Source organism: Acanthopagrus latus, chromosome 10 (genome assembly GCF_904848185.1).
Source record: "Acanthopagrus latus isolate v.2019 chromosome 10, fAcaLat1.1, whole genome shotgun sequence".
Lineage (NCBI taxonomy): Eukaryota > Metazoa > Chordata > Actinopteri > Spariformes > Sparidae > Acanthopagrus > Acanthopagrus latus.
In genome coordinates this window covers 12722977-12736656 of record NC_051048.1, presented here as the reverse complement: position 1 = coordinate 12736656, position 13680 = coordinate 12722977, and the positions used below count along the sequence as shown (strand labels likewise).

Sequence of the window (13680 nt, the reverse complement as noted above, 5' to 3'; positions counted from 1 at the left end):
TTGTCTTTAAAAAGGGCACTAAATAGTTTTGGACAAGACATTTTTACTATATATATATATATATATAGTATTATTGAGGCAACTATACAAACGCAGACCTATGTATTTTCTACATATGATTTGAATAAACAAGCTGTTCAGATTTCAAGCACTATGCAGGAGTTCCATATAGCCTATTTAAAAGGGCAGTATGTAGCTCTGGAGAATAAATTCAAGCTCAGAATATGAATATTTACAATATTAATGAGATAATAATACAAACTATTCCATATGTGAATGAACAAGTTGTTCTCAGAGGAAGGTAAGGTCCCAGAACACTGTTTGAAGCTAGGAAGGTGAGAGGGTCCGCCACAAATAAACAAAGTAAAACAGTATAAATTGTGTTGTCTTTGAAGGTCAGTTTGTTTTTTATTCAGTTTATTCAGTCATGGAAACAATGATAGTTTGTTTAGTTACTTTGAAAAAAAAAAAAAAACAGCAAATGAACATCTTTCTCTTCTCATTAGCATGTCTTCAACAAAACCACAGAATGCTTCTTTAAATGTATTCACATCTAGTTGTTTATGTTGATTGCGAACAATGAATTAAATGGCAAAAGGGGAAACCTAATGGTGGGCTGTGGCCGCTGTCCTCAGATTATGAAAAATAATTAATGATTTGGGATCACAAAGAATAAAACAACATAAGCAATATTATATATTTCTTAATGTATGTGGACCGAATTTAACCTTAAGACCCTGGGCCCCACTATTGAGGGCTGGTACAGACTCAGGTGGTGACAACAAAACCCCTGTAAGAGTCCCTGCCAGGAGGTGTCTCAACATAGATCAGCTGGTGGCTGGACAAATGGAACCTGATTGATGTATTCACTGTTGCTCAATCATCTCCTTCTGCCTCTCACTTCACTACAGACGAAAGATAGGCTTTGTGTGGGTGACTGGAATAGTCAGCTCCTGCAGAGAAATAATTTGCTCTAATTCAAAATCTCCGATACCACACAGACTTTATTGATTTATTGCCTTCTAACTCCTAATACAGCAGGAGATTCATTTCTGCTCCTGTGGATTTAAGGATGGCTCCTGTCAGGCTGACCCGGTTCTCTCTGCACAGCTTGTGTGTAATATGTGCTACTGTATGGGAAAAGTATACACAAGTACAAAGTTAACTCTTAAAGATTCCTATGGTATTGTAATGCAGGTACAGCAGAAGAAAACATGACTAAGGGAAACAAGGGGGTAACAATTTGACATATATTTTAGAGGAAAGGAGTAATAAAATATACTTAGAATATTTAATAAATAATGGGCATTTGTGTTACACAGCGCTGCTTCATCAGTTTCCCCATACACACTGAAAGACCAGCAGTTTAAGATTTGTTGTTGTTTTGGAAAAGCTTGATTTTGGATGAAAAATAAGTTTTAGTCTGGATGGGCAGCTGAAACGGAGAAAGCAGCTTAATGTTAAGATTCTGCAAGTCCGCCACACCGATCATTTCTCATGTCAGAGGAGGATTTCAATCTCTGGATGGGTTTGTCCTGGTGCATGCTGACCTGTTAGTTGTTACAACACAAAGCACATGAACAGTGGTATCCGTCAGGGTCTTCAGCCTTGATCAGACCAACTGGGATAATGATCATACAGCCAAAACACAGGTTTCACTAGAATCTAGAGCCACACAAACAATAAAATAATCATAAAATATCTAATGTAATAATTGATTTCCTTGATTCTGTTTTCTGTCTTCTTTTGTTACTACACTGGTATAAATGACAAGATCAGTGTCATACTTTCCAAAGCTGAAAAGCTGTGTCCTGCCCAGTGAATAAATTCATTTCCAACACACTCTGCGACAAAGACACACACTCTCCCCCACGTCGGCTCTTCCATTAGTGGGCCTTGGGAGGGTAAGTGGTGGAAGTAATCCTCCCACACTTGATGCTCCCACTCTGTTTCTGTCTCCTGTTCAGTCGGGCATCAAATCAAATCAGTATTCAACCTTTTCTTAACACAAGCAGATTCTTATTTTCACGCTATAAATCTGAGGATGTAAATGAGATGTTGAACCCTGAAACCTTTCTTCAGCTGCAGATTTGTGTCAAAAACATCATCCCTCCTGATCTCCTCATACAGAGCCATACCCCGGTTCCGTACTACTTTACTGAGCAAACTAAACATGGTTGAAACCTCCTGAATTAACCTGGCAAGCCAGTATACCCTGGCTAAAAATATTCTTTTGATTGATAAATAAAAAAAAAGAAAGAAAACACTGACTTGGGATTGTTAACAATGGGAAGAGGAAGATCCCACTGAAAAGTTTCCACTTTCATAGTCCAGTTAGTTGAAACACGTGTTTATTAATGCTTTAGTCTCTAAATCCAAATCGAATGGATTTCAGCTGGTAAACACACACAGTAAACAGTCATGCTCAGCTGCATGCCTAATGCTCTGTGAAATGTACATGTCATTAAACATGGAGAGGTATTATTGACTCTGTCTATCCCACAAACACACACACACAAACACACACACACACAAACACACACGTCGCCAATGTCCTCAAACCCAAAGTCCCTCCCCTTCTGGTGGACCACCATGGGGGCCGGCTATAGCTCAGGTGCAGAGTCAGCGTCTCGTTACCGGAAGGTAGCTGGTTTGATTCCCCTGCCTCTGCTTTGAAGTGTCCTTGGGCACTTTGCATGGCAGCCACCACCATCAGTGTATGAATGTATGAAATACTGTAACTCGCTTTGGACAAAAAAGCGCTGGCTTAACGCTTAAATGTAAATGGGGCCGAATGGTGTGCTCCACTGCACTTGACACTATGACCTAAAAAGCTACCTCCAACGTGGAAATGTGCAATGGGACAGTTGTCCTACTTGTCTCATCTGAAACTGCTTATCTGTTTGTGTTTGTTTGTGAAACCTGCAGTAAATACAACCCAGTAGATGTCATTTCACTATTATGTGCTGTAAAATCAGCTGCTGTAGTTGCTGTGAAGTTCACAGAATTACCATTCAAACAACCGTTTGCAGCAGTGCCTAATAAACTTATGGAACACAACTGTTTATTCACTTAATATTCACTTACGAAAAAAGTTTGTATTATTTCCTCACTGATATTATAAATGTTCAAATTCTCAGTTTGAATTTCTACTAAGAAACTATATAGTGCCTCTTTAAGATTTCCATCAGTGTTTGGCTTTATGCAGAGATCTCCACAAAAATGAACTAGAAAAATAAGATTGGACACAGGTTGGATTCAGCAGCAGTTCAAGTGAGTCTGCAGAATAGCTGTAGGTTCAGGTGGCTGGTGTGTGTTTGTGAAATCAGTAGAGCCCTATAAAAAGGCATAGATTGACTGATCAAAGCACACAGCTGTAATATGTCACCCTGAAAACCACCCAAGCAGGGGGTCTGCCTTCTCTTAATAACACCTCATGGACACCTCTGTGCTGTGTGTGAGGCCTCACTACACTTCAACACACACACAATATGCATGCATGTTCACTAGGGAATAAACTCAGAGCTCTACGGCAATGATTTCTATTATAAATGTATTTGTCCGATTTATATTCAATGCCCACTCTTTACATGTTGTTTGCTTGATTACAGACCTGCTCATCTGTTGTTAGAGGCTGTTAATCTCATATAAACCCACGCATGGATCCGTTATTGCTCTTCCATTGGACTGAAGCCCTGATAGTAATCTATAGAGGCTGCAGATTCACTTTATTTGTCATTTCAACAACAAAAAAAACATAATTCATAAAACAGAATCACTTAAGGATCTATTTAGCAGCTGTTCATGAGGTATTTGGGAGAGTTTTCCTTATCTGAATCAAAGGTCTGGTCTACACAAAGGGTGTTGCATGAAAGTCCATTGAGGCAAATTGTGATTTGTGAATCTGGGCGCATCTATATTGGCTTAATAACCTAAGTTAGAAGTTTATTTTTTGAAACAATATTGTAATCAAAGAATCTCTCACGATGTCCATTTAGTAGTTAAAGGCACAAATATGTAAAGTCACTGCAGCTGCTCAGAGCTGGCCATCTCCAGAGGAGAAAGTTGGCGCAGATCCAGAGATTCTGGAGTAATAAACACCCTGAGTTACATTAGATTCTGCTCTAAGCCATTTACAGATGGGAGGAGAGCTAAGATATTGCTTTTTAACTTTTGAATTTAAAAAGTGGATTTATCTTCACTTCTGTTTATCAACCTGACCACAGCAGTGAGCAGTGGAGCGGACCTCCATTGTCAGGTGTTTAGATTCTGTAATGTTGACTGCTGACTGGAGCTGGAGGGGAAATATAATCTACTTCATGAATGTAACGAAAAGAAGAGAGTGAACCAGAGTTTCTGCGGATGCTGATCTGATTCAGACACACAAACTCCTGGTGCGTGCCATTGCATGCTACATTACAGCTAATAAACTGTCAAACTTGCTGGTAGTGCACACACCATTAAACATGACTGACACAACTGTTAATGGACGAGGTAAAAATATGTTTTTAAAGTATATTCACCTTAAATTTGGTCTCATTTGCTGGCTTTTATATCTCAGAAGTTATAGCGACAGGCATCCCAATAAAACGCACTATCTTTGGTAAACTTGAGTACACAACTCAACAAAACATATATATGATAAAGGTCTATCCATTTTTAGACATTTTCACAAAAATTCATACATACTGTATCTATATTTCACCCTGTGGAGAGACTGCCGTCTTGAAAACTGAACTTTGAAACTCAAATAGGAATGCATTTAATTATTATTCAGAACGAGAGTAAAAAAAGACCTTAACTTAAGCATATTGGTGCATCAAACCCTGACTGCCATTAAAGATCTCAGTACAAAATAATACTAACAGTGCAGCACTGCCACTGCTGGTTCAAATAATGCAACAAATAATAGACTTATTCTATTTTTCCCGCAATTGTTGTATCTAAATGTGTATCAAAAGCAGTCATATCCCCAGCTCATCTGTCTAGGTCATGGAATCTGACACCCATAGCCCAACAAGAGGATTTCACATCCTTATATAATTGTCATTCTGTTCAGTGGCAAAGTAATAAAATATGCATCCAAAATAAGGTTTTGTCTAACATTTTAAGGCTTAGGGCACAGCACCAAGGCTGTTTAGGGCACCATCTAAGCTGAATGAATGTAAAATCAATGTGGAGAGGACCTAAACAAGCTGAGTAACTTTTTCCAGATCCAGTGGTTGTCATTTTTTGTGTTGTTTATTTATTGCCTGCTCTAGCTTTTCAGGTTTATGAATACAGATATACTAATGGTCCAAAATGATGTGAAAATCCATATTTATTTAATCAAGACTTCTACCTTAGTCTTCCACAAACCTGCAGAAATCACTACATTATTCATCAAATTCCCCAGTGAAGTGATTCATTTCTGTACCTTTCCCTGTTTTCAGTTCTCAAACAACCAACAACAACATATTACTGCATCCATAGGTTTTATTGGCACCACAACATTCTGCTGCATTAGCAACAATTTTGCTGATTTACTTATTTGTTCTTTCACAACAGAGAAGTATGAGGCTTGTTTTAAAGTAGAAATGTTAAACTACAGGGGGTTTGATGTGTATGTCACTGTGATTTCTGTTTCTCCCACTGTTCTGGTGTGAGGGTCTTCTGTTCAAAAGCGTGGATCTCTTTCAGCTCCTCGGCTAGACATGTATTCACCATCCTGTGAAAGCACAACACACAGTTGTGGAATGAATGCATTTACAGAAGTCAAGAAGGTTTTACATCTGGGCACACATGTTATTCTTGTGTTGGCAATGTGCATCATTACTTCTGATTCAAAATACAACAAAGGTTACCTCTGCTCAACTGACCTGTGAGCCGATCAGAATTGACTCAATATACAAACATGCTATAAGTATATACAGCGTTGTTGTGGTAGAGTGCTGAATGGTTTGAAGGTACTGCTGTCTTCAATTTTTGAACATTTATGCATAGGTTTGTTGTTTTAAATTAGACAAAGATACATAAAAACAGTTTTTCCAATTTAAGTATATTTAGCATTTGACCTATATACACTGTCATCCCTGGTTGAAAGCTTTTTAATTCAAGTCTCTTTGGAGCCACATAGGGGCAACATTTTCCGTGTGGGAAATATCAGATGAAGCCAGTGGGAGGAACACTATTGCGTGTATCAAATGGGCTCTATTACCATGAAGTAAACACAGAACTGAGAAAACATTTTTGTGCCAGGGGAGTAATGCTCATTGGACAGAATGGGCATCATCTTAACATTTGATATCTAGTTTTACTATCAAAAGGGCTTAAAGTGATATATTTTATATGTTATATTATGACGTATATATTATCATATTCACACTGATTTTGTTAAATGGTGCTCAGTTAGACTGTGGTTTCATAACCAGCTATTCATAAACAGAGTAGTTTATTTATCCAAGCAGATACTGTGTTATGTCTTGTAGCACAGATATTATACATCGACTATCTAATATGCTAGTAAAAGCATAAATAAATCCACATCGACTGGCCAAACTTGTACTCAAATAATGTGTAACATTATTTGAGTACATACTACACAGCAGACATTCCCTATGAGACAGTTACTACAGTGTGTACTACCTGTGTCTCTGTAACAGTTGTTTGCCCTCAAACTGGGATGACACCACCAGGACTTTGTAGCTGGCAGCACATCTGTTTGGTGATGTATCTTCCACTTCCTGAGACAGGTAGAAGTAACAGCCAACCATTAGCTCACTGTCATGTGCAGACAGCAGACTGGTTGTAATCAAAACAACATAAGCAAACTCTGCTAACACTCTACCTTGTTTGACTGGCTGGGGGCCTGCTTAGCACAATGAATTGTGTAGCTGAAACAAACTCCACTCAGAAATCATTCGATTTAGTGTTTTTCTAGTGATTGGTCACAATATTACTATGTTATACTGCACTGCAGCCCCCAGGTCTTAAGTTATTCACCCACTCTGAATAGGAATTACTCCTTTATGAAAATTCCAGTATCTAACACAGTTGCACTGTGGAGGGCAGCAGCGAGAGGCAAACTATAGCCTGATGACACACACATTGCTATAAATATGAATCATGTCTTTTAGTTATGTTATGCTCCACCATGTATGTACATACAGAAAAGCACAGTGATGTTAACGCTTGGCGAATATTTTAATAGAGTTTGTGTATTTCTGCTCACAGTGTGCTGATGCTGTATTAAGCTAAGCTAAGAGAACACGCAAGAACAAACAGCAGCCAGAAACCTACCACGTGCACTGCCCCGAGCTCCTTAATGAGTTTATCCCGGATGTGGTCAGCTGTTATGGCCATGTCTACATGAACAGAAAACACACGCGACGTTAGCAAATCAGATATTACAGCAAGATACCGGCTAATTTTTAAGAACGTCTAATTGAGTCCAGTCAGATTGATAGACACGCTTACACCGGAAGTACTACAGTATTCTTCTAGTTTTAACATTCTAACACTTAACAATATTGTTACAGTACAGATATAGACTGAGGCTTTAATTTAGAAGTTTATCGTTACCAAAAGTGTATATTTTACGCTGTTTTCGCTTATTTTAGTCAACTCCGTGCAAGAAGGGGTGGTCGTCACTCTCATGACTGAAAAAAGAAATGTCCAATTGCACTGCAGCATAGATAATCATTAACCAATAAAATGCTGTATACGTAAAAATAGGCGGGGCATATTTTTTAAAAGCAGCGAATCATAATATTAGGGGTCCTTACAGGAAGACGAACTAAATATTAATAGTAATTCATGTAAACAAAAATATGCGCTCAGAATCCCCACAATTCAAGGTGTAGAAGCATCCACTGCGTTTTACCTTTAAAGAGGTATTTATTATTAGAGTCGCCGTGAGACACATTGAGTCATTTTGAAACACATTTCATCAGGCAGATTCGTGGACTCCTAAGACAGACACCATATACTGTAAACATTTGCTGAAAGTCAGCTATGGCTGACTGAAATGTATTTCACTGAAGAATCTGTCTACGACCAACTGTTACAAGCAATATTGCCGTAAGCATGGCAGAATTATTACTGTTTAATGGACTGACATCCTCTAGTAATTTTACCTTTCCTGCTGTTGTGACTGTACGCTAATCAGCTAACGTCCGTTAGCTAACTCCGTTGATTTTCTTCTACAATGGTAGTCGAGGTAGAAAGGTTCTTTGGTGTGTACATGCTGTACTGCACCAATCCTAAATTTAAAGGCAGGATTTACATTGGCTTTACTGTGAACCCTGAGCGCAGGATCGGACAGCACAACGCTGGACGGCACAGGGGGGGAGCCAAGAGGACTAGTGGAAGAGGACCATGGTATGACCTGCTACACTGTACAACACGATGGACGTTGTATGTAACCACATGAGGAGTGTATAACTTGGGATTTTCTGATTATGTTGTATGTTTTCTTTAGGGAAATGGTCCTTATTATACATGGCTTTCCCTCTGATATTGCTGCCTTGAGGGTAAGTAAATCCGGACAATATTTTGTAACCAGGATCTTCCAGCTGCCACTAGATATGTATGTGACATGTGCAGCATCATTCACATGTCTGTGAAACACCACAGGTGCTTTTGAATCAATATTGGACAGTTATAGTAATGTCTGTGTATGTAAGAAACAAAGTCGTGTTGTCTAATTCCAAACTAGACACATAGATGAAAAGTTAAAGGGTGACTGGCTGTTGACAGGACGAAGTGAAGTGAATGTGATGAACTAAAGTTTATTAGCTGGTTCATTGTTGTTACGTTCTAAAACAGATACAAATCACCATCAAACTCTCACTGTCACTGCACACTGTCTTGCGTGGAAACAGACAGATCAGTCTATTACAGTTGTTAGCCATTTCACTCCGGAAAGAAATTCATAACTCAAAACCATCCGCAGCATGTACATGAAACAGGTTCATTATTACTAATGCAAAGACCAGATCATATCATTATTAGAATCTTAATCAGATAAATGTCTAAAGAAACTGATGAGTTTTGCCTCCAGAATAAACAAATTAACCCCATTTATAGACCAGTTATTCTGCAGTCTGCATTATAAACAGTGGTTTAATATAGTTTGTTGTTGCTCTCCAGACTTGTGATTAACTCCGCTTAAGTTGTTAGGCTGCTAAATATCAGTGTGTCTTTAAAACATTTTTTTTTTTTTTTTAAATGCCTTAATCAAATGTTTCATCCCAAGCCGATTTAATCGTACTATGTTTTCTGTCTTTAGTAAATTCAGTTTCAGATCAGTTGGTGTCTTTTTTTCTTACTCTTCCTGGTCTAATCCAGTTACAGGTCCAACCACAATTCCTTAAAAGTTGGGATACTGTGTAAAACATCATTAAAAACACAGTGCAATCATTTTCAAACAAACTGGGTTTACTGACAATCATCATCACAAAGTGTTCCCAATAATAAAACGTGCAGTTTGTTCAGCTCTAAAGCTATATTTAATGTAGTAATGTTAACATTTTTCATGCATGACCAAATAACTTCTAGATCATCAATATATCAATACTGCACAGAATCACAGTTTGGTTTCAATGAAGTGAGAGTGGAAATATGAATTTAAAAAAAAAAAAAGATAGTTTAGGTAAAAAATAATTTATTGATATCGGTTGAATTATTTTAAACATTCAGCAAACACTATTTGAATGAATACATGTTGCCAAGTATGCCACTCATTAGGGTTTAGAAACACATACATATATGCTTGGCGTTGCCCATCAGCAAGTAACATTCTGTTTTATGTTTTATGTTGCATCCAGACTTCTTTGGACTCTGGGCTGTACTTAATGGCTTGTCAGTCATTAGTACCTGATTATTCCAGTATGCTCTGAACTAAAAAATAATTCCATCTATCCTCATTGCATTTTTCAGTTTGAGTGGGCGTGGCAGCACCCTCACTCCTCCAGGCGTCTCTCCCACATCACTCGGCGCTCCAGGAAAGAGTCAAGCCTGCAGTTCCACTGGCGTGTCGTCTCCAGCATGCTGCGGGTGGCGCCATGGACCAGGCTGCCACTGACGGCCCGCTGGCTCAAACAGGAGTACAAGATGGACTTTGAGCCCAGTCTACAGCCTCCTCTGCACATCCCCATTGCTTTCGGAAGTGTGAGAGCCAAGAAGAACATGCCACTGCAGACTGCAGGAGAGGAAGACGAGGAGAAATCCAGGTGTTTTCTCTGTAAAGGGCTAGTCAAGGTACAGTCTCTTTAGTCTTCAATCAGGATTTTCTTTGAAAGATTAGGATAAGCTGTTAAAGTTAATAATTTTGGGAAATACCCCTAATCTTATGCGCGGTGCACTGTGCTGCAAAATTGTGATTGCTAGTTTCAGACTGACGCAGTTGTCATTTTCATGCCCAGTGCCCATGCTGTGTATATATCAAATGTACCTGCACCCACCTGTGTCAAAAGCACAGTCTGTTTCCTGCTAAAGCATTAAATAAAATGGCACTTGTCATTTTCTGCCGCCTCAAAATAGCAATCCACCATCACTTGCACCTGACACAGGTGGGTGCAGGTACATTTGATATATACACAGCATGGGCACTATTCAGACAGTAAGATGTGCCTACACAGGTGGGTGATTTTACAATTTATGAAGCTGTTTATCAGTTTATCATCTATTAAGGACGTAGTTCTCCCATCTCATCCCGCCTGTTATTGATCAGATTTATGACCTGTCCCACCTGATTCACGGACTGAGATCAGCACACACACTCAAGGAAGCAGCAGCGCTCCTTCTCCTCCTGAGGTTAATTTCAGCGTATTTTTTTCATATGCAGTTGTTAATGGGACAGATGATTTTGAAATGGCAGGGCAGAGGGTCCAGCAGCAGGGAACCACATTCCTGTCCCTCATTGAAGGAGAATGCTACTGTTTAATATGTGCCAGGTCCTGGTGCAGCTGACTCTTGGAATGGTAAACGACACTCTGATTGGTTTAATTTACGTTCTGTCCAAAACACATGCATGACTAGTTCAGAGTCTAAATACAACCTCTTTGTGCTTTGCGCCCTATGCTGCCCTTTGCGCCCAGATTGTTCACGGTTTTACTAGTAAAATGGACCTGGACACTCCCTAAACGCACTAGCGCTTTGTGCTTTAGACCACTGGCTATAGACCACCTAAATAGGGCCCCCTGTTTTTCTTAAATACTGCCTTCTGCTCAGAGCACAAATCAAAGCACATTAACTACGGCTAGCATGCCTACATGTGTCTTGTTTCCACCTTAACAACTACTGGATGCCATAATGCTGAAAATGTACTCAAAATATTGCATCGTAACATGCTAATCTTTGCTGATGCATAATTTGTCTAATTTAGCCTGCCATGCCAGATGCCGTGCTAACAATGGCAAATACATAGAAATACAATTAACTCACAAATGAGAAGTCCTGCATTCTTTGTCTCCCACATTAATTGATTGCTTCCAAACAGGCTTTCTTAGAAGGTTTATAAAAGAGTTAAAATATGTTCCTTAATCTAGAAAAAGTCTGGAATTTTTATATGTCAAGTATCAAATATATGTTATATAATAAGAATTTCAGCACAATCATAAACCTTAATCATGACAAATTTAGTTACTTGTGGGAAGTAAGGTGACCTGACCATTCTTTGTCTCTTATTTGCTCAGGGATCGGAGAAGCTGAGCTGTTTCCACGTGTCGTGTGGAATGAGCAGTCATGTGATCTGCCTCGCCAAACATTTCCTGAAGTCAGAGCCGTCCCACCTCCTGCCAGTGGAGGGTGAATGTCCGGCCTGTCATCGTTCTGTGCTGTGGGGGAGTCTCGTCCGCCACAAACACGGCTGTTTCGGGGACCTGGAGGAAATCACACCGTCTGCATCCCAGGTAAGTTGTTGGACATTGCAGCTATAGTCTGTGTGCTAAACATTTCATACTTCATACACATTGACATTTAAAAAGGGCGTTAAAGGAATTCAAACCAAGGAATCTGCATATTAAAGATGACTGTAGCTTATGCTTTACTATTGTTTTTTCCTCTGGATTCCCACAGAGCCACTGGGCAGATGAACTGCAGATATGAGGGAGTGAAACCTGCAAAAATGAACTTCTGTTATCTTCTTAATGAACTGTTTTCCTGATAACACTGTCAGTGGCTCTGTAGAGAATGTGTGAGGACATATGCCTTTTCAAGCTGAACAGGACTTTACAGGAACTTTATAAAATGTCCCACATAACTGTATATGCATTCTTCCTGGCTGTTCCATTTTTTATAATTCTGATCATGAAGTATCATTTTAACCATGTCTACTTGAATATATGTGTTTAATGTATGAAATATTTCAGAAGAAAAACTGTTTTTAATGTTTTTGTGCCCAATAAAAAAGATGGTTTTATATTGTACATGAAGCATTTCTGTCACAGTTATTCAGACATTTAGACTGCAGAAGCACAAGTATAACGAATGATATTATCTGACTGCATCGCAGATCAGTGTTCCAATTTCTATAGTTCTAGTAATGTGCTTGTTGGTTTACACGCATGGGTTATAGGATTGCTTGTTTTCTGCAGGTCTTGTTGGCAGCAGCATCTAATCACGTTTTTCAGACAATGACGATTTTGAAATTCCCTTATTTATTAGGTAATGACTGCAAACAAAGTTGGAAGATTTTTCTTAGAGGTCACCAGGTGGGATTTGGGGATTAAAATTCAAACAATTTGCTGAGGATGACATGAGGAGGCTCACAGAAGAGATAAGCTGCACTAAACAAAGATGACTGTGTTTCACCATCGCCATCTTTTGTTGACAGTTAGAATTAACAAAAAAAACAAGATCCTTGTAGCTTTACCGAATACATAAAAGTACACATACATATATCTTTACATCTTTTCCGTTCCATACTTCTAGTTCAAGTTGACAAATATAACTTTGTGTCTATTAGCATTTTAATTAATTACGTGAATACAAAAGTTGAATCTCAAATGAAAAAAATCAAACTTGAATACAGTCACTCAGGACACTTTAAAGTATCTTGTACACCTTCAAACAGCTGAAATGTCTGGAGGAACAAACCTGTAATGTGAATAAGTGGTAACACATCACCTTTCCTCTCAAAATCCTGGTTAGCATTTGTAGTCTATTAAAAATCAATTCATCAAAATGACTTAAGGCACACAACCACTGTGTTTGTTTTTTGCCTGTGTGTGTGTTTTTTTTTCACTGCCGGTACAGAATTTTAGTGATCAAAAGACAGATGATCTACATTTGGAACCATCATGCGTTAACAGTAGAAATGTAAAACTTGGTTTTCAATATTTAGAATTAATATTCCACGTCATATTCCACATGACAGATCTATAAGGCACTTGCCTGCAGGCTGAAATATCAGGGCGGAAGATCTAGAATTACTTCTTTTCCTCCAGATACATCAGTCCCAAAAAGTAATTCGCTGCCGTTTAGCAGTTTACACATAAAGTGAAGACAGAAGGTTTTACAGCGTAAGACTTTTATTTTTTTCACATAAAAGGAATTGATGGGTTAGCCTTATTTCAAGGTCATGATGTGGGAGGAAGCAAAACAGTCAAATACAATAAAAATGAAATACTGCTGTTTGATTGCTGCGGAGACAGTTTCAGGTGTTGATGAAATAGATGATTTTCTTCTCTTTTTGTCAAA

General features: G+C 38.7%; 2 protein-coding genes across 6 annotated transcripts; one reads left to right on the top strand and one right to left on the bottom strand.

Moving 5' to 3' along the window:
• Positions 1-5455: 5455 nt before the first annotated feature.
• On the bottom strand, positions 5456-7657 carry zgc:112271 (uncharacterized protein LOC553698 homolog). Of its 3 annotated transcripts, none has more exons than XM_037113232.1 (4): positions 7561-7657; positions 7279-7343; positions 6625-6722; positions 5456-5707 (listed from the first exon to the last, which is right to left on the bottom strand). In XM_037113232.1, exons 2-4 carry the CDS (start codon positions 7339-7341, stop codon positions 5608-5610), a joined length of 261 nt encoding a protein of 86 aa, XP_036969127.1. In that variant the 5' UTR covers positions 7342-7343; positions 7561-7657; the 3' UTR covers positions 5456-5607. The 3 variants fall into 3 exon arrangements, with proteins under 3 accessions (XP_036969127.1, XP_036969129.1, XP_036969128.1); XM_037113234.1 differs by having other exon boundaries at positions 7456-7575; XM_037113233.1 differs by lacking the exon at positions 7561-7657 and having other exon boundaries at positions 7279-7449.
• A 266-nt stretch (positions 7658-7923) lies between these two features.
• On the top strand, positions 7924-12407 carry slx1b (SLX1 homolog B, structure-specific endonuclease subunit). 3 transcript variants are annotated; one of them, XM_037113230.1, is made up of 6 exons: positions 7924-8058; positions 8293-8358; positions 8459-8510; positions 9919-10239; positions 11676-11891; positions 12058-12407. In XM_037113230.1, the coding sequence occupies exons 1-6, from the start codon at positions 8006-8008 to the stop codon at positions 12085-12087; spliced, it is 738 nt and encodes a 245-aa protein (XP_036969125.1). In that variant the 5' UTR covers positions 7924-8005; the 3' UTR covers positions 12088-12407. The 3 variants fall into 3 exon arrangements, with proteins under 3 accessions (XP_036969125.1, XP_036969124.1, XP_036969126.1); XM_037113229.1 differs by lacking the exon at positions 7924-8058 and having other exon boundaries at positions 8115-8358; XM_037113231.1 differs by lacking the exons at positions 7924-8058; positions 12058-12407 and adding an exon at positions 10826-10961 and having other exon boundaries at positions 8115-8358; positions 11676-11802.
• Positions 12408-13680: the final 1273 nt, after the last annotated feature.